Source organism: Engystomops pustulosus, chromosome 8, assembly GCF_040894005.1.
Source record: "Engystomops pustulosus chromosome 8, aEngPut4.maternal, whole genome shotgun sequence".
NCBI lineage: Eukaryota > Metazoa > Chordata > Amphibia > Anura > Leptodactylidae > Engystomops > Engystomops pustulosus.
In genome coordinates this window covers 91,293,926-91,314,645 of record NC_092418.1, presented here as the reverse complement: position 1 = coordinate 91,314,645, position 20,720 = coordinate 91,293,926, and the positions used below count along the sequence as shown (strand labels likewise).

At 40.6% G+C, this 20,720-nt stretch overlaps 1 protein-coding gene across 1 annotated transcript in view; it reads right to left on the bottom strand.

The window, feature by feature from the left end:
- Nucleotides 1-954: 954 nt before the first annotated feature.
- Nucleotides 955-20,720, bottom strand: part of SLC25A12 (solute carrier family 25 member 12) — an 89,994-nt gene continuing 70,228 nt past the window's right edge. The window contains exons 14-18 of the mRNA XM_072121735.1: nt 10,011-10,151; nt 9,062-9,200; nt 3,598-3,756; nt 2,299-2,389; nt 955-1,609 (exon numbers count right to left, since the gene is read on the bottom strand). Coding sequence (XP_071977836.1) covers nt 1,417-1,609; nt 2,299-2,389; nt 3,598-3,756; nt 9,062-9,200; nt 10,011-10,151 — 723 coding nt within the window. The 3' untranslated portion in view covers nt 955-1,416. The remainder of the gene's footprint in view (nt 1,610-2,298; nt 2,390-3,597; nt 3,757-9,061; nt 9,201-10,010; nt 10,152-20,720) is intronic.

The following is a 20,720-nucleotide window of genomic DNA, read 5'->3' as shown; positions in this document are numbered from 1 at the left end:
ATTGTATACATTGCCAAAGTGTTTTTATTATAAAAATGGCTTTTTCCTGTAAAAAGAAAAGTAAGATGAAAGTTTACCTTTTACTCTGCAGAGCTGTGTCCCGTGAGAGTGGCCAGTGAGGAGTGCCCCCCCCCCCCACCCTCAGGAAACGGCTCCGTCATGCGTCTGTTTCAAATTTTAAAAACGCCCATATCCCTCCTATTTGCACACTATTCTCTATGGGGACATAGCCAGAAATCAGTTTCCCAATGACAGGTTCCCTTTGAAGAACAATTATTTCAATGTATTATAAAAGCATGTCTAAATTACAGTTTGTACGGGAACCTGTCCCCAGTGAAAAATAGCCCTCTGGTGACAGGTTCCCTTTAATAAACTATGGGACTAACAAAGTACAGAAGCAGCAGTTTGCATGACTGTCCATTTATAGTGTTGGGAAGTCTAAATCCATAACTCCCTCCAGCTTCACCGGATAAGTGTAGCCACTACCTATACAGGCGGTCCCCTACTTAAGGACACCCGACTTACCGCCAACCCCTAATTAAAGACGGACCCCTCTGCCCACTGTGACATCTGGTGAAGCTCTCTGGATACTTTACTTTAGTCCCCAGCTGCAATGATCAGCTATAAAGTGACTGTAATTAAGTTATATTGATAATCCTTGGTCCCATTGCAGCTAAAATTTTGAAAATCTAATTGTCACTGGGGCAAAAAACTAAATTTTGTCTGGAGCTACAATTATAAATTATACAGTTTTAACTTACATACAAATTCAAGTTAAGAACAAATCAATGAACCCTATCTTGTACGTAACACGGGGACCGCCTGTACTTGGTTAAGAGTACACATAGTTCACACATAGTTTCTACGGTTGAAAAAAGACACTTGTCCATCAAGACAAGGATGTCCATCAAGGATGTTATTAATACTAAGCTTACATGTAGAAACAAGACAATCTTCAAACATTAATGATTTATTTTCCATAAAATACAATAAAATGCGTAAATGATGAAATCATAATACATTATATATTAACCCATGGTTCTTAATAAAACACCTCCAGTATGTCCTGTACATTCTCCGCCACCCCTTATACAAAGAGTAACAGATGTCCTATGTGCCGCGGTGTCTGTACAGATGTACAATATGTACAGTAACAGTAAGTGCAAAGCTACGTAAAGCCGTCTATTAGAAAAAAAAACAAAAACACATGCACTCTTTTTGGCAAACGAAGATACATTCTATGTGCTGAATGCAACCAGTAACCTCTTCGGTGCAAACAGGTGATTCACCTCTCAACAAATGAATATATTATAGAAAACGGGACAAGCAACTCGGATAAACTCACATGCAATTGACCAGTGATACTGCACTGCGCTGCACCTTTAAACACTTGTTGCGCCCATAGACGTGTCTGTATTATACAGAGGGGGGAGCTTTGGCTTTAGCAGGGGCCACATCAGATCTAAACTTTGGCAAGTAAAGGCCAAATTTGTTCTCTATCCCGGCAAAGGTTGCGGTTGCCAGTCTGTAGCCTCCTATATGATCGGGCTGTGCAGGAGGCAGGTCGGAGATTCTCGTCTTCGGAGAAGGTTCTGCCCCGGAAGGTTTGCTGTATGGAGAGACAAGGAAAGAACCTTTATCAATAAACAAGTAGCACAACGCGGCGAGACGTTGACATAAGGCAATCAGTACGTGGTGTGTTACATAACTGTTTATTTTATTGGGCGGGCTAAGCTCACAAGTCTTATTATATGGCTCCCAGGGAGGCCGGGACATGGAACGTTTACACACGAGACTTGCTGATTTACTTAGGCAGTTCTCAAGGATATTGGGAACCTGCAATAACGAGTTTAATTCCTCGTTAGAATACCCCATTTATTCACACACAACTTCCTACATTTATGTCTAAGACAGGACCATGAGGATCTTTTCATATGATGTAGCAGGAAGATTTACTTCTGTAACCTCGGGAAGTTTTCAGACACTCATTAGTATGGAGCGGACACAAGAACGGAAATGGGTTTAGTTAAAGGACAGAGTTTTTCGATTTGAGATTTGCTCGGCTCAATGATAGCTTTTTTTTTTCCAGCCTATGAATTGATATCATTCTGCAGAGGAATCCAGACTTTTCAGAGAGACAAGACCCTAATGTCATATGTCTAGGATGAAATCACCAGAGGAATAAAAAATGTTCTTTATAAAGCACAGACTGGCTATGCTAGGATTTAACAAACCAGACTTGTATCCAGCTATATATAAAATGCACCATGTACAGAGAAGAAGTCCTAAAATACTTACACCCCTCCAAAGTCAACATACAGCCACCTCTGCAGAAGTTCATAGGTTACCAGCGTCACACCGAATTGTGGAGAGGAACGAAACACTCGAGCTGGGGAGAGACGGCACATAATTCATCAATTTAAGAATTGAAGGGGGGCCAAAAAAAAACTTTTACAGTATCACCGTAGTCTATGGAACCTGTCTTCGATGTCATGAATGAGACCAGGTTGCCATGAAGGGCACAGCCAAAATTTTACTTATTCAACCGGCAACCATTCCTTCCGAAAACTGATACACATGAACATACAGCTGAATATACTACTGCTAGACTCCCATGACAGGGACTCATCTCCTTAGAGAAGGATTGGACATCTCCAATTCCTGATCCTTTTCTGTTGTAAAAAAGTGTAGTAAGCTCCACAGAAGCTGACAAACAGGAGGGACAACAGAAGTCAGTCATTCATTTTGTAAAAATTATTATCAGTAATTTTTTGTTATTAAAAAAAGGGCTCATATTAACAAAATTTACATTTTTGAGCCGTAAAATCCCTTGAAGAAGTTATCCATTTTGTTTTTAACAATGCCCAAGTATAAGCTACACAACAACTTCCTGGGGTGATCATGTGATGCAGCTCTGAATTCCTTTAGCCTTGTCCATTTTCTTTTTTTTTCATAAAATTTGCTTAAAATTGCCAAAACCTTCTAAAAACCATAAGGTTTTTGAAAAATGTATACAAAAAATGTGCAAACTATATGATTTTTTTCTTTCCAGCATTGCAGCTATAGAAGTTCAATCGTGTTCCGCTGGTGGAAATGGACCGCTATGGAGATCCGATCCCGTGTACTGAATTGGACGAGATTCCTTACAAAAATATGATGCAAGGACTCCCTGTCTGCCATCCGAACTGCAACACTGGCACTGTATTAACTGTTACAGCGCCAGCGCTGCTGTCCAGCCGGAAGACACTCAAGTCCTTACATCATATTTATGACCAGTACACAGGTCCTTTTCCTCTGGCTGAACATCGTCTGTTATCGCCTAGGGACGAAAGTACTAACTAATATTTTTTGCTTTATATCATAGAGTTTATGATAATATTTTAACAATTTTAATAATTTTTAAAGGATGAACCTCTATAATTTGAAAACAAATGACAGTAGCATCTATGCGATATTCTCAGCCTGCGTGGAAACAAATTGAAACAAATTCTGCAGGCCTGGGCATCCCTTGACTCCTCTCTACTGTTGCGATCTAATGAGACGTAAAATATTATAATCTGGGTCTATTTTTGAAGCTTTAATAGTGATGATACAAACCTCCGGCTCCCTTCCATAATGCCCTCGCTCCTTCTTCTTTGAGGATTTTTCTAAAGCAGTCGATAACACCATTGTAAGTCGTCTGACCGGCCCGAGCTGCCACTTGCAGTCTCGTCTTGATGACATCAGCAGGGGTTACCAGGGAAGCCGCAGGTACACCTAACCGGAAAAAAACGAGATTGACTCACAAAGAACATAAACGGATCTCAGGAAAATCCTGGGACGTCAGATAATTGTTCAGATCTCTACACTAGAGAGGAATATACATTACATAAGGAAGTTATATGGTACTTGATGGTGAAAATGTATTGTCCAGTGACACCAGCGCTGACAGGTCTATAGATCTAGAGCACGCTCTCCCGGGACACAATTCCATGTGTCTCCAGACGTTTTCCTTGGATAGCAAATTACATGCTTGTTAGGATTGCTCCATGCACCAGGCATTAAACAAAGTGTGCTTAATGAATACACAAATGGATTAGCACGCTTGTGTCACACACCGAGGAGCTGTGAATGGCTTATCTATGGCAAATCCGTAAGAAGAGAATTCCGATGATGGATCCGTCTAGAACGCTTGCCGGGTATTTTGTTACCTGGATCATTTTCCATCCAAGCGCATGGCCGGGCTGCCCTCGCTTTACTTCTACATCCATAGGGGTCTCCGTTATTTAGTGGCACTCAATGGAGCCGGGGGGATTGTGCATGGCTAGCAGGGAGATGAATAGATTGCTTTACACATTGACAATGCCACCTCTATGACTGGTCAGCAGGAAGCCGGGACGCTGCATCCTGCCATCAGCTTGGCCCCGGGCATGAGGTGGCTTTTGCCCTGCTGTGCCTGCAAGTCAGGATGTTCCATAACTTGAACACAATGCGGTTTATATGAGAGGACAGACCCTTGTCTGCGCCACCTATTTCCCTCGACTGTCTTCAAATATGTCACATAGACTCCTGGGAAACAGAATGTGACATATGGAAGGGGTATGAGATGAATGATTTAATTTTCCATGAAATTAATGGTTTGGGGGGGGGGGGTACAAATTAATTAGAGAGGAAGAAGAAATTGATATAGGTCTTATGTCATGAATATACAGGCGGCACTTTCTATGTGGGTCTGTAACTATTCCCATAGATGGCATCATTCACGTGTACAGAATAACGAGCCATAAACACAGATCTCTATACAGTCATCTGTGCTTTAGAGATTAAGATTTATGTATTTGATAGTATTACAAGCCATTGGCATGAATTTGTGGGTTTATGATAAAAAAAAGTAGTTGTTTTAAAGGGAGCCATTGTCTAGCTGCAAAATAAGCAGTTTAAAAGGAAATATACTATTAAAATCCATCAGCCAGTGCCATTTACTTCTATATTCAGGCACGGTGACTGTGATAACCTTCTTATATTTGTTATCCATGGCCTCCTTCCTTCTAAAATCAACTTTCAATATTAAGCTAATGATTCAGAAAGGCCCTAGGGGTGTTACTACAGCCCCTCTGTGCTACATATTCACAGACTGGCCCTCCACCTGCTCCCGCAGCAGTTCCGCACTACCTCTGCCTGATGTAATCTTACTGCAGCAGAAGAAGTTGCAGCACACAGTGGGGGTGCTCCTGCTCAGTGTAACAGCCTGTGAAGCTTTAGTATGGAAGGGCTTTTGTAACTCCCTTCTGGTCATTAGCATAATTTGAAAAGTTTGATTTTAGAAGGAAGGAGGCCATGGTTAACAAATATAAGAATATTGCCACAGTCCCGGTGCTGGATCTATGAGTGTTCCTTGTTTTTTCATGATTAATTTTGGTGATAGATTTCCTTCCTGAATGTATGTCTGGCTTAAAAACATATTTATCAAAAACCATACTGTAAAAATATTTAAAAAGTGGATAGAGTTTCCTTATGGACAGGGACATGCTGGACAGACATGATGTGGAATTCCAATAATGGCTGTTGTTTTTTGCTAAACCTTTCAGGGGTGTTTTAACTGCATTGCGAAACTTAAATCAGATTTACTGATGGTAGACGTCCCAAACGGCTGTTCCTGGAGATACCAAAAGCCAGGTCATCCCCTGACAGATAAGTTTGCGGAGTGTGGGAAGAAACCAGAGGACCCGGAGGAAACCATTAAAACACTAAACCCATGTATGTGGCTACAGAAAGCCTTCCTTTGTTGGCAGACACCACACGTCTGTACTGAAAAACGGACCATGGGCAGATTTCATGGACCCAGCACAGTTCCGGGACAGGACTCCTTGGATCATAGTGATATATAAAGCAGTCTCTGCTAGCTGGCGGGAACAATAGTGCCAAACTGTAATACTAGATTTATTTATGTTCAATCTTTCAAATTTTTTTTATATTTGCAAAAAATCCAGAACATGTGAACATATGAACATATGAAGGGCTGTGTAAAGGTATCAACACACACGAGAAATGTGCAGATTAATAATTTTATGGCGGCACGGTGGCTGAGTGAGTAGCACTACAGCCTTGCAGCGCTGGGGTCCTTGATTTGAATCCCACCCAGGTCAACATCTGCAAAGAGTTTGTATGATCTCTCCATGTTTGCGTGGGTTTCCTCCGGGTCCTCCGGTTTCCTCCCACACTCCAAAAACATACTGTTAGGTTGATTAGATTGTGAGCCCCATGGGGACAGGGACCAATTTGTCATGCTTTGTGCAGCACTGCGTAATCTGTGTGCGCTATATAAATAAAGAATTATTATTATTATTATTATTGGAACTAAGTTACAAGTTAGTTTAAGCACAGCTGAATTAATACGGAGGAAAACTTTTCACAAAAAGGGATTGTCCAAGGTGGGCAAACCCTTGACGCTTTGCTTTTTCGGGGCCATGAGAATATTTAGCAAATAGTAAGACCTCTGTCCACCCACTAATACCCTGTGCACATAAAGAAGGGAGGACAGGGTGATTTTAGTGTGTGATGGCTGGAAGAGTTTGTTTAATCTTCCAGATTGGCTCATACAATAAAATAAACAAATCCCTTTAAGACACGTCTAGTAATTCAATGCCTATTGAGAACACATTTTTGCAGAGAGGGAAGGCAAATGGTTTAGTGCTTCACCGGAAAAGTGGCATCTAAAAATGTAGAATGTATTAAGCTTTAGTTCACTGCACAGATTTTAATAGAATTAATGTAAGTGTTAATTTTGGATCACGAACAAGAAACAGAGATCGATTATGTAAATATAAATCAATGATTTTTTTTATATAAATTAAGGGCACATAAAAATAAGTATTAAATAGGTCATAAAAATAGGTCTTACTTTGCAGTGGATAAAATGCATTTCCATCCACAATCTATGGTACAAGTGACTATAGGATGAAATGTCAAGCAATATGGGGCTAAATTGGTAAAAAATTTAATTAAAATACGTTTTTTTAAAAGATGGCCAATGTTGTTGGGAGTTTTTAACCTTAAAAAAAAAAAAAACATCAGGCCACAAAAGTTTAACAAAACTATCTACAACTGCCCGAAGTAGGGAAAAAGTTTCTTATAAAATCAGTCCCCGGGTTACATACAGGATAGAGTCTGTAGGTTTGTTCTTAAGTTGAATTTGTATGTAAGTCGGAACTGTATATTTTATCATTGTAATCCCAGCCAGAACTTTTTTGGTCTCTGTGACAATTGGATTTTAAAAATGTTGGGTTGTCATAAGAATCAATATTAAAGGGGTTGTCCGAGTTTAAAAAAAAAAAAATATGTGGCCGGGAGTGGGGTTACTAAAACAATAAAGCTGTACTTACCTCCCGGTGCCCTCCCGTATCCAGCGCTGCTGTCGCTCCGGTCCGGGGGCCATGTAAACAAACATGGCCGCCGGAGCAGCGCTGGACTCAGCTTCCGGCCGCCCGTGGCCGGGTACGCCATCCGTCCCTATACACTGCATTGTGTATGGGGACCGGAAGGTTGTCGCATCCGGCCGGAAGCTGAATCCAGCGCTGCTCCGGCGGCCATGTTTGTTTACATGGCCCCCGGACCGGAGCGACAGCAGCGCTGGATACGGGAGGGCACCGGGAGGTAAGTACAGCTTTATTGTTTTAGTAACCCCGCTCCCGGCCACATATATTTTTTTTTTTAAACTCGGACAACTCCTTTAAGACTAAAGCTTCATTGCAGACGCCTGTGATAACTGTTATAGCTTTTTATTGTAGCTTAGGACTAAAGTACAATAAATTACCAATATCCAGAGGTCCGTTTGTAACTAGGGGTCGTATGTAAGTCGAGTGTTCTTAAGTAGGGGACCGCCTGTACTTTCTATTGTGTTAAGTCTAAAGCTGGTCCTAAACCTCGATAGTTTTGGTCAATAGTTACTCCTCACCAAGTCTCCATACACAATCTAATTGCTAAGTGGTAGTAGGGTTAGTATATTGGTGTCGGACACCTTTGGTTGAGGCTCATCATTAACAACAAAATGCACAATACTAACTATCAACTTTGGAAGAAGAATCGGAACGTATCAGACAAAACATAGACCATTGGTCCCAACCTAGATATTATTATATACATGGACGGTTATAAATTAATTATTTTGCCCGACAAGGTTATAGTGGTTGAAAGTAAACATGTTCTTAACCAGTGCCTGGAGACCTTGATGTGGTTCTTGCATATCTTTCAATAAGCTACATTACAAAGTTTCTTATATTCATTTTAAACATTCATTATGGGGTCTGGAGGATTTTCTGGAAAGCAAAAAAATGTTAAAAGTTACGGCAACAAAAAATGTTGTTAATGTGGTTTTGATCCATAAAGTTTTTCTGCTATATTTTGGGTCGGGAATATTTCCCTACTAAGGGTCAGTTGGCATTAGCATTGTAGGGTTTTCTGCCTTCCTCTGGATCAACACCGTAGGATTATAGGTTGGACTTGATCTACTACAATACTAGTATCACCGATTTATGAAAAGTTTTTTAAACAGCTGCTCACTTCTCCAAAGGTAATTTTTTTAAAAATAAAAACATTCCCACCAGTTTTCTTCCAAAGAAATGTCATTCTCACAGTAAAAAATTCTACCGAAATGGGCAAAGTCAACCTATGAGGAGTGTCGTATAGTTCTGTGATGAGTGGTGGCCTTACGTTCACAATGTGAGTTTTCAGCTCTTTACACATCAGGTAATCAGTCGCCTGTTTTTTTTTTTCCTACCAAAATATTTTCCAGCGACCTGAACATCTCAGGATCTGCTTTTGACAGAAGCTACAGATGGACACCCTTAATGCTGCACCAAATCGCTGAACGACATTAAGCTGTTTACACCAGTTATGCTAATGTAATTAGTGCTCATTAAAACAACGACATCACCTACGGAGAGCATATATTTACTGCTCCTTGGTGGTGACTGATACTGCTTTTGTATAAACGGGCTGATGAGGACAATTTTCGTGTTCTCTATTAACAAAAACAGAGTTATCTAGCGAAGGGAGAAAAATAAATCTAAAAATAGGGTGTTACCTGCGATGGCACCAGCTGTCAGTAGCTGTAACGCTCCTATGTGCCCCTCTTCGTTGGCAAACTGAGATTTGCAGTGCGCATAGACAGGGAAGTAGATGGCGGAGAACGGGATGTCTCGCAGGAAGCAGGCTTTGGCACCCTGCAACAAACATTCAAATTTAGGTTTTATTTAACTTTTTTGATTTTACAAAAAAAACTATTCAAAGCATTTGCTGTTTTCTGTCCCAATTTTCTATCGTAGGTCCTTAAGACGTCTGAGTGAACTTCATAGTTTGAAGTATGGGTCCTTCTAACGTGAACTAATCTGTAGTATTGAGAGCAATAAAACTTCCATAAGAAGTTGGCGGTCACTTGGTTCAATTGTGTCCAACATTTCAACCTTGACAACTCATTGTCATCATCTAACATATGATCCCTATACACGTGGGGTTTTCCTCTCCCCAAAACAGAAGAAAAGGGGTTTCTAGGCTCCTAGCATTGTACTTCTAAAGGTCCTATGCAGATCCATGCTGCTGTATAGCAACAGACCGAAGACCAATCCGTGTGTATTCTGATCCTGCCGTCATATCCCCTTCTCTCAGTGTACTACATAACGCACATATACTAAGTCATAGGAAACAGATGGAAAATTATCTCCAACACCAGACTACATATGGCTTTGATTGTTGTCTGTTACCATGGAGATGCACAAGAGTTCTACAAATGGTATTTTTAAAGACTATTTGCTAAGATGTTTCACTTTTAATACATTTCGCGGCAGACCCTTTTTTGGCCTATTCCTGGCATTGGTTTATAGAGAAAGAATGACCAATATAATAAAGCACATTGCATACAGATTTTATTGTGTTATCCATATTTTTTAGGTCTGTATATAAATAATTTATGTGAGTACCCCATTAATGTGATTTTAAAAAAACCTATACCATATAACATATATATAGCGACTCACCTTATAAAGGCCGAAGAAGCCCAGGTCTCTGATTACGGTGACGGCACTGACTCGGGGACCTGTGGTAATTTCTCCTGCGACCTGTAAGCGAATCTTGACAATCTCCAGCGGGTTTGTGAAAATGACTTGGGAGCCTCCTGCCTGCACACAAATAGACAATTCCATCAGATCTTTTACCAGCCGCTATGGCAGCAGATCTTTAGATTGTGTAAGGGGAATGCTGAGATAAATGAATTCCCTCGCCTCCAGTGCCCTATATACAGCAGTTAAATACTAATAACATTACCAAGTCTGGTATCATAAACTGTGTGGATGTAGATCCCTTCAGATGTCATTATGAATGAGGAAAGCTCATCTTTTAAAAGGGAAAAATTTATTTTAAAAAATATCAAGGTAAGTGTATAAATATTGGAATGTGGCCGGAAAAGCAGATAGTTTACAGGTGATAAAAATAAATAAATAAATTATATGCACCGATTTGTGGTATTAAGCATCACTGCTCTTTGACCTCTTATGCGCTGTCATTCTATACAGCTCCTTTTTTTTAAATACAATGGGGCTTATTTACTAAGAGTCTGCGGATCGCACTTTTGTCGGATTTTCGAATTTTGCGCCGCTGTGACAGGTATTTAACTGGAGATTGTGTCATGCTTTCAGATTGGGGCGTAGCTGTGCTGGCTTTTATGCGACACAAATCATGGGGCGTGCTGTCGGACGATCCGACTGATTCGGACTGAACGCGGAATTTAAGATTCAAATTGTGTCGCAAGAAAATGCACTTACATGCACCAGGAAGAAGAAGGTGAACTCCGGCGGACCTGATCGGGGAAGCTACACATGCAGGATATCGGGCAATGCACTTTCGGGGATCACAACAGGACAGGTAAGTAAATGTGGCCCAGTGTGTTTTAAGGCCATTTAGGGATTACCCCGATTTTCCATCATATAAAATACATTATGGCCAATACCAGTTCTACTGACCCCAAATTAGCGCGTCATAGACCCTTGTAATCTAGCATGGGTGAACGGTAGATGAAATCGGATGTGTCATCACACTACGGTTTCAATATTGCAGTTGTCTTACGGATATCTGAATAAGCCCTAAAAGTAAAACTAGGTTGTGTCAATGACGACACATATTAGACTGTATTCTTGTTAAGTTAACTGTTTTTTATGCTTTGTACCTGATATTTAATTATTAGGGTACCTGCACACGACTGGTGCCAAAATCAACTGTTAAAAATGGTTCTGACTAGTACATGCTCTTCTTTTTTGATGGACTGATTGCACAGTTGTAGGCACCGACACCTTAAAGGACTTCTACCATCAGATCTACTGAGGGTAGACTGTCCACACCACACTGCATGTTTCCTGTTCCTGCTGCAGGATATTGTTTCTCCGGAACGGCCGTATGCATAAAAAAAAGAACTTTTAAAAAGATGCTAATGAGCCAGAGGCTCTTCAGTCCCGCCCGCTCATCACAGATCACCCCTCAGTCATGTCCGCTTATCAGAGATCACACCTCAGTCCTATCCTCTAATCACAGATCAACCCTCAGTCCCGCCCACTAATCACAGATCACCCCTCAGCCACCCGCTTATCACAGATCACCCCTCAGTCCCTCCCACTTATCATAGATCACCCCTCAGTCCTTTTCGCTTATCACATATCACCCCTCAGTCCCTCCCACTTATCACAGATCACTCCTCAGTCCCGCCCACTTATCACATATCACCCCTCAGTCCTTTTCGCTTATCACAGATCACCCCTCAGTCCCACCCACTTATCACAGATCACCCCTCAGTCTCACCCGCTTATCACAGATCACCCCAGTCCTGCCCACTTATCACAGATCACCCCTCAGTCCCACCCACTAATCACAGATCACCCCTCAGTCCCACCCACTTATCACAGATCACCCCTCAGTCTCACCCGCTTATCACAGATCACCCCAGTCCTGCCCACTTATCACAGATCACCCCTCAGTCCCACCCACTTATTGCAGATCACTCCTCAGTCCCACCCACTTATTGCAGATCACTCCTCAGTCCTGCCCACTTATTACAGATCACTCCTCAGTCCCACCCACTTATTGCAGATCACTCCTCAGTCCTGCCCACTTATCACAGATCACCCCTCAGTCCCACCCACTTATTGCAGATCACTCCTCAGTCCCGCCCGCTTATCGCAGACAGACGGTGAATAATGGGTATGGGGACGTGAATATATTACAACACTTTGGAGCCAAGAGGTGCTCAGGTGACGTCGGCCTGAGCGCCTCAGGCTCATTAGCATATTTTTACACAGTTCTTTCATCATGCCGTTGCAGAGCTAAATAAAACAATATCCTGCAGCAGGAGCAGGTAACATGCAGTGTGGTAACGATCAGTAGATCTGATGGTATATTCCTTTAATGTGTAAGTGCCACAACTATAAAAGATATTGCATTCAATACAGCTGTGTTCAGAAAATGGGAGACACAACTACTTGGAGTCGAGAAAATATTTTTGTTAAGATTTTGTTCTTTTGGTGCAAAATATTGTCAAATATAAATATAGTTTTGTATTGTGTCTAACTGCATACTAACCTTTCTTTTTTCAAAGAAAACGTTTTATTAGTTTGATGTTTGTGTTTTTAATTCATCTTGTTCCTAACTTAAATTAGGTCAATAGATGAATGGAAAACTCAAACATACAAAATCTAAAATAATATAAAAAATGCATTTTGTCTTAGAAGGATAAAATGCACAGAGGTCAATTTAGCCATCATCAGTCCGCCCTGAGCAGATGAGTAGCCGTGTGGTGACCCCTGACCTTCTAGGGTCAGCACATTGTCCACAGGTTACTTCTATACACAAGACAGTGATTGTTCTATGTTTATCTATGTAGATTTTAATTTGACACAACATATATTAAATCTTGAGCCTGACCGGCTGCTGCTGTCTGGAGTGAAGTGATAGACTCCATGGTAAAACATCTCAGGGAATTATAATAAATTCTACAATGACTCTATATAGTTTCTGAAGGAAGGACTTTCACTACGAGCAGTAATCTTTTTTCTCTATAATTTTCCTAACTACTATCGACCCAACTCTCCAGATTGTTCCTGTTTTTGTAGAGTGAAGTACTGAAAAGAGGGAGGGGCTTTGTATGACTTCATCTCAATTAAACAGAATTATGAGTGATATCATCACAGGATAAGTCATTTACAATTACGGCTTAAAGTGGCCTAGTGACCTCTGGAAGTTCAAAGTCGTCCACTACATGAAACAAGTTTTTACAGGAACATAATGCTTTATAATAATGAGGGCTCTGAGAAGACTTCATTGTATATTTTATGTCTTTAGTTTCATCCAATATATTTATTTCATGTACATTTGTTAACAGAACCATTCATAGGTCAATTTTGGTTTCCCATAAACTTTTACACTGTAAATAAAATAATTTGCACACACACAAACAGGCCGTTTCTTCCACTAGGCGGGCAGGCGACGGCCCCAGGCGCAACCCGGTGGAAGAAACAGGGGGCGCCAGCAGCCTTCCACTGTCCCCAGTAAAAAAAAAAACTGAGTACTTGCCTTCTGGCACTCCCCAAGGCTTGTCTCCCCCCCTCTTCAGCAGTAGCGCGACTCAGCTCCATACGCTGGGTCGTACTACTGCTGAAGATGATGAGGGGATACGATGAGCCGCGGGGAATGCCAGAAGGCGAGTACTCGATAGGCTGGAGGGTGCTGGCTAGGGTCAGTTTCAGTAGGCCCGTGGGCCTAAAATATTCCCTAGTTTATTATACCAAACAGCCCACTCATAGTTATTTGACATATAGTCCCCTTACCCCTATGTATTCATTAGAAAAAGCCCAACTCACACCCATGGATTCCTTAAGTACAGCCTTATGTGGGCCCCCCCAGCAGCCCTGGGCCCAGGCACTTGGCCAGGTATGCCTAGTGATAGCGCTGGCCCTGGTGTTGGCTACCTATATACTGGGGGAAGGGAGGGGTTACAGCGTGGTGGCTACCTATATACTGAGGGGGGGAGGCCTATACCTATATACTGGCCTATATTTTTTAGATTTGTCCTGTACAAAAAATTACCTAGAAACGAGTATGCACAGAAAAAATAAAATAAAATGAGTAAAAGAAAGACACTAATATATATATGCATTGATTTGTGTTTTACCTGCCACCACTTCTGACATGCCTGAATTTTTTACAGTGTACTCTACTGCAATTCTGTTAAAGGAAACCTACCATCGAAAATCTATTCAGGTAGATCTGATGAAAAGTTGCTAGTAATGTGCTACACCCTAATCTATATTTACCTAAACCCATACTTTCTAAACCAAGATGTACTTTAACTAGTATGCTAATTATCAGCATAGGCTACTGCGGCATGGAGTAGCCTTTGCTCCCACTGCCCGCCCCAGTAGTCTTTGCAGATAATTAGCATATTAGTAAGATAAAGTTTATCTTAGTTTAGAAAGTATTTTAGCTTTAGGTAAAAATAGATGTGGGTTTAGCACGTTACTAGCAACTTACCATCAGATCTACCTTAACAGGTAGGTTTTTAATGGTAGGTTTCCTTTAATCCTCCTCAAAATTTATAAATAATTTTACAAGCGTATGCAGAACCCATCCCATCGGACCTAGGCCAACTTTACATGTGGTTTACTCTTTGCGTGGCAACAGGCAGTGGTGAGCTCAATCGGGCCAGTATATCACTCCTTGTTCATGCGGTTTTTTGTATGGAATTTGCAATTTTTCTTGCCTTTTGCCCCTTTTAAAATTGTAGGCACAGCAGGGAAGTAACCAAGGCGGGCAAAGGATTGTACACTAATGTCAGAACTTTTGAGCAACAAGTGATAAATGAAAAAATATTGAGAAATATACTTTTACAGAAAGATACAGATATTATGTGCAATGAAAACATGTACAATGAAAAGGGCTCAACAGCCCTAAAGGGGGAGGAGCGAAAGGGGTGGAAGAGGAAGGGGAATCTTGGAGGGGGGGGGGGGGAGACACCTTAAAACTTTTAACTTTTTTAGACTGGTAACTCAGCCAAGGTTGCCATGTCTTGGTGAACAGTTCCTCTTTATAATTCCTGATGTGTTTGGACCCTAAAGGCTGTAGACAATCATGATGCCAATGTGGTGGTCCCAAACTGCCAGACAACATAGTAACAATATGACAATTGTAATTTATTACTTCATCACCCAACTTTTCTATACACATGAATGAAAAACCTACCATATCATGCAATAATATGTGACTCGAAGAAGTGGAATAAATACTAAGATCTGACATTCTGAAATGGAGAAAATCTGAAAAACAACCCATGCAAATGCGGTAATATCGACCATATTGGTAGAATAATACAGCAGTTAATAGTTCAAATTAAATTTTCCAAAAATATACAGAATTTCCAGGTCCATTTTTAACATTTTTTTAAAATCTGTTTGGTAACAGACACCTTCAGATGTGTTGACAAATTACACTATAAATACTCATTACCCAGAGCATCAGTATAAATAGCAGGAGTCATCTGTTTAACCTCCGTGTCAACTGAATGGGGTAAAACGCCCACAATGAACAATTAAGCAAAAAACTAAAAAGGACTGGGCAGAAAACAAAATATGCACACTGATATCCGGCAGACAGCACCCTATGCCACTTTATTGCTGCAGGGCGTATAACGTGTGACCCTACGCATTAGACCTATTGCCCTTTCTAATTCCACCCAAGGCAAATCCTCCAAACATTAGGATGTCCCAAAGAAAGTCAATCTCAGCCTCTTACTTCCAACCTACACTTCCCTGTCAATGAACTATTTTTATTGTTTAGTTTTAGAAAGATGCAATTTTAGTTTCTGCCTATAGGGGCAGCAGTGTTACATTCTATGGGAACCTGCATTACTGCAGAGTATCGAGTCTGTTTTCATCCATGTAAAGACACATTTTAAGATTCGCTTTAATCGAAAATATATGTTTTTGTAGCATTACACAACAACAAATAATGCGCTTAAGAATATAAAAATAATCCAATTATGTATACAAAATTTTATATATGAAATCTTATATGCAAGACACATTAGCTGGTCATAACAGGGCTAGCTCACCATACTAGGTCACATGGTGGTGGTATACCATACTTCCTTTCTATTCCTGTGATGCATAAAGGTACAGCGCCCCCTATTGTATGCCACGGAACCAGGACCCTCATTGTTCTGTCTGCAAACTCATATGTTCGTATTTACGATGAATGAGTATCTATTCAAAAATGTCTTTCAAATTACTTCACAAAGAGAAATTTAAAGGGGTTGTCGAGGATTAGGATTTTTTCATATTTTGCCCCAAGGGTGTAAAAAAAAAAAATCCTACACTTATCTCTCCCAATCACACCAATCCAGCGCTGCATCTCCTGTCACCATCAGCCACTGGACCGGAGCATTGGAGAAAGGTAAGTAAAGTTAGTTTTGGACCCCGGGATGTATAAAAATATGAATTGAATTCTTTCTTTCTACTTATAGCCGCAAGAACAATATTGATGACATAGCCACAGGACTTGTTGTAAATACAGGAGAGATGTTCAACCTCTGGATCGGGCAATTTTATTGAAAACTTACCTACTGACCACTAATGTTTACCAAGTTGACTTCTTCTTTAGTAATAGGAACAGGGCCGGATGTTTCTACCAAGAAAGAATATTGTTTCTCCAGACATCCCAGATATCACAATTGCCCACAGATTGATACTGAATAAAAATCGAAACTTATCAATTACAGACAGTGGTGGATTTAGACTACCATGGGCCCAGGGCTGTATGGAGATCGCAGCTCCCAACCAGTCTTTGAGTTTTTAAATGGCCAACACTGTAATTCACCTTTGATTGGTTGGGGCCCCCTTAGGTGCAAAGTGGTTGGAGCACAGGGGCTAGTGCCCTGTGAGTCCTACCCGTAATCCGGCCCTAAATAGCCAGGTTGACTGTGCAATTTGTTCCAGGGTTGTACTGACCAAATGTATGTATATAGCCTCAGGCTGTGTTAGTATAAAAACTCAATTCAATTGGTAGGAAATCTCCAGAACGCAGATGCGTTTAGACCTAAAAACCTGTAAAACCAGCAACATTGTTTACCCCCAAAACACGTGTTGCTCCTTCCCCATCATAAGTGTTTGGGTCTAAACCATGTGAAAATGTCATGCTCCTTCCTACTGCATTTGAATTGCATTTCTAAATGCAATCCAAACACAAGGTATAAATACAGCCTGAGGCACCAGGCTCCAACCCTGTTCTACAAGTTCCAACAATTCTACAGGTTTTAGGGCTGTAATAGATCTTTCCTTATGAAGCTAGTATAGTCCTAATATGTGATGCCTCTTATTTTGGGCAATGTAACGTGTTCAATGTTTCATCTGCTTTACAAATATGGCTTAAGAGAGAAATTTTTTTTTTTTTTTGTGTGACATCTTTACGGGTGATACCATCATCCTATATTAGAGTATATCTGCTCCCTGAATCTTGGCCTACAGCTCCGGTGAAGAATTAAACAAGACAGGGTCGGGTGAAAATGCAGACATAGCCCATAAGTGATATACATGTTATGTCTGTACAGTGTTCCCATCTGATAATTTAATTGGATCTTGGTCACAAGCACAAGAAATCAGATTACAGGGCCCCACTTATTTTATATATATTCTCCACTAATAATATCAGGACAGATGTCACCATGATGATCTCAAGAACAAAGAGTTGATCAAATCTGTAGAGCTCAATCAACATCACTTCCAGCAATGAATTACATGCACTGTGTGGGTGAAGGGACTTTGTCTGAAGAAGAAAAAAAAAAAATTAAGTGTCTGCAATCCGGAATCCTTCATCATTTTATTACTTAACAGCTTTGATGTGTCAGATCTCTGAAAGATCCTTAATCGTTAATTCAGGTAAACTAGGAAAGACTCATTTGGTAGAAATTTTGCATAATTAATTCAGCATTGAGAATTTTGTGTAATAGTTTTTTTTTTCTTTTTAATCATTTTCTGAGAAATTAGTGTTAAAAAATTCAAAGGTATATATATATATATATAAAGAAATCATGAACATTAAAGTCCAAAAACATTTTTTTAAAGGAGGTAACAACGAGATTTCACACTTTTTAAAAAAAAATAATAAGTGGTATTTGGTTGGATGGTTGGTATATGAGATCACTCTATCACAACAAGGGATATTGATTTCAATAGTAGCCACCAGGGGGAAAAAAATATAAAGTGCAAAATATTCATGTTAGAGCTAAAAAAAAAAAAAATTGGCCAGAAAATGTGGCTGCTTGCTTTGTAGATTAAAGGCCATGGCCATGGCAACCTTAAAAACTAAACGTGATCTATCTACACACCTGTTTCTTTTTAACGGACCGTGTGGGTAATCCGTAGAGTATGCACTCATAGTGAATTTGCACCTGTGATTTGGCGCAGGCATGTTAATGTAGCCACAGGCTAAAGCTAACAGTGACGGATAAGCAGGGGTAGATTAAGACAGCCCTGGGCTCTAGGTTGTATGAATATTATTGCCCCTACAAGTCTGGAATCATTTCCTACATATGGGAATAGAATCAGCTTCTTGGGGATGAGTCCCTTCTGCCTGCTTTTAATCTGTGGTTTCAGGACTTTGGAGGACCTTTAAAGGTCCTGAAATGGCTCTTGTGTGCATGTGTACTGAGAGCAGGAACAGATGTATGAGGATTTCAAAGGTGAAGGTCCTTCTCAGTATAAAATGTAGTGGGCTTTCTGGGTGGTTATGGGCCCCAGGCTTCTGTCCAAATCGGCTGTATTATAATACACTATTGTGCATAAGTGTTATGTTGGCCAAACACACTGATTTCAGGGAGACTAGTCAACCAACCATTGTGTATGGGAGGCCTACTGAAAATTCGGGAGAACTTATGGGAGATAAATGTCAGACAACTGGATTTGGAAGTGTTCAATCCATTTCTTCTCTGGGAGACCTCCTACTTATTCAAAATACTTGCACACTGGGCTGAGACGAGCATGCCGGTATATGGGGACGTCAGGAAAGAACTAGTACATGACCAACTTAGGTCTAAACGTGAAAGATATTCAGCTACAAAATTTGCTCCAATATGTTAAAAAAAAATCCACTGCCATGTGCATATATTTATGAACAGATTTTTCTAATGTTATATGAGGCACTGAAAACTGGTGCACATTTGTGATGCACAAATCTGAGGTTTAGGGGGTAGTTACCTGGATTACACCTACAGTTCACCAAAAATACTTATATTAGACATGTAAAGTTTTTGTAGAAGTATGGGGAAGAAATAACAAAAAAAACAGTCTTTGATAATTTTTTTTTTACTTTTTTCACAACACTGTCCCTCTCATATGGCGCTGAATGCAAACTCTGTGTAGTGACAGGTGAAGGCCTAGGTATGCACAAGGCTGCCAGATCCAATCAGACCAGACTAGAAGCAGCCTCCTTCAGGGGCCCCCTAGGGACGTGTCTGTGAATTAAAAACCAGTAGGGGTCATTAACCCCACTGCCCTGAGTTCTGGGAGTGGATAGTATTTTTTTATGTAATCCCAGCTTGTCAGCTTCACTCAAATGGAAATCATTAGAAATCAAAAGCTGGAGAAAAAAAAAGTGACATCTAAGATATTCCCAAGAAGAACAAGGACAAACAAGCAGTAGTAGAGTTTTTAAGAATAAGCCTGTCCATCTAAACAGTGAAATGCATCCAAAAGGGACGTAGTTATACAAGACTCACTGTCCACATGGTAAGTATCTACATGTTCAGTGAGATGTTTTACTCCACCTTTAATCTTCATTAATATTGACTTTATTAGAGGCTCAGAATTTTTACAGTTGCATAATATCCCTATACGTTTCAACAAAATGTAATAATGCCATAAAATTACAAAATTAGCCTCAAACAGTGAATATTAAACAATTATTGGATCTTATAGGTCATATCTATCATTAAAATTTACCTTGATACATCAGCATCACTGCCTGATAGATCTGAGCATGTATTTTGCAATGATGTTTTATCTCCCCTTTGAGTGAACTTGTTTCTACATAAAAAGACATTTTATAATGAAGTAAATCAGGTAGAAGTTCCTCGGGATGCATGTGTGGGAAATGCTTTACCAGAACCCCTCCAGGCTCCGGCTTCACTGGCTAATACACACCCCTTGCAGCAATTCTACATGCACTTCTGCCTAAGGCTGCTGTCAGACGATAGCAATTTGACGCTTATACGTTTCTATGCAAACTCATGTGACCGTCAATCAGAAACCGGTGTCTCGCATTTAGGCAATACAAGACACCGGGTGACTGTTACTGATCGCATGAGTTTGCATAGAAAGGCACATGTGATCGGTCATGGCTGCCCCCGTGCGCTTTGAATTCCGTTTCAAAACTGAGTCAAAATGCTATCGTCTGACAGCAGCCTCATCTTGACATTACCCCTCAGCTGGTGTAATTAGTTTCTGGTCCTTGATGTCACCGATTAGAGGAAAATCCTGATAAGGCCTAATGCACACAATCATTGTTTTCTCAGGTGATACGGCTGCGTTGCGGCTCCATGTAGGTTTATGGGATTATACACACAGCTGAGGATTCCTCAACCCTGTGGGGCACATTTACTTACCCGATCCGGTCGTGATCCCCACTGTGCGTTGTCTGACGATCATGGACTCCGGCGC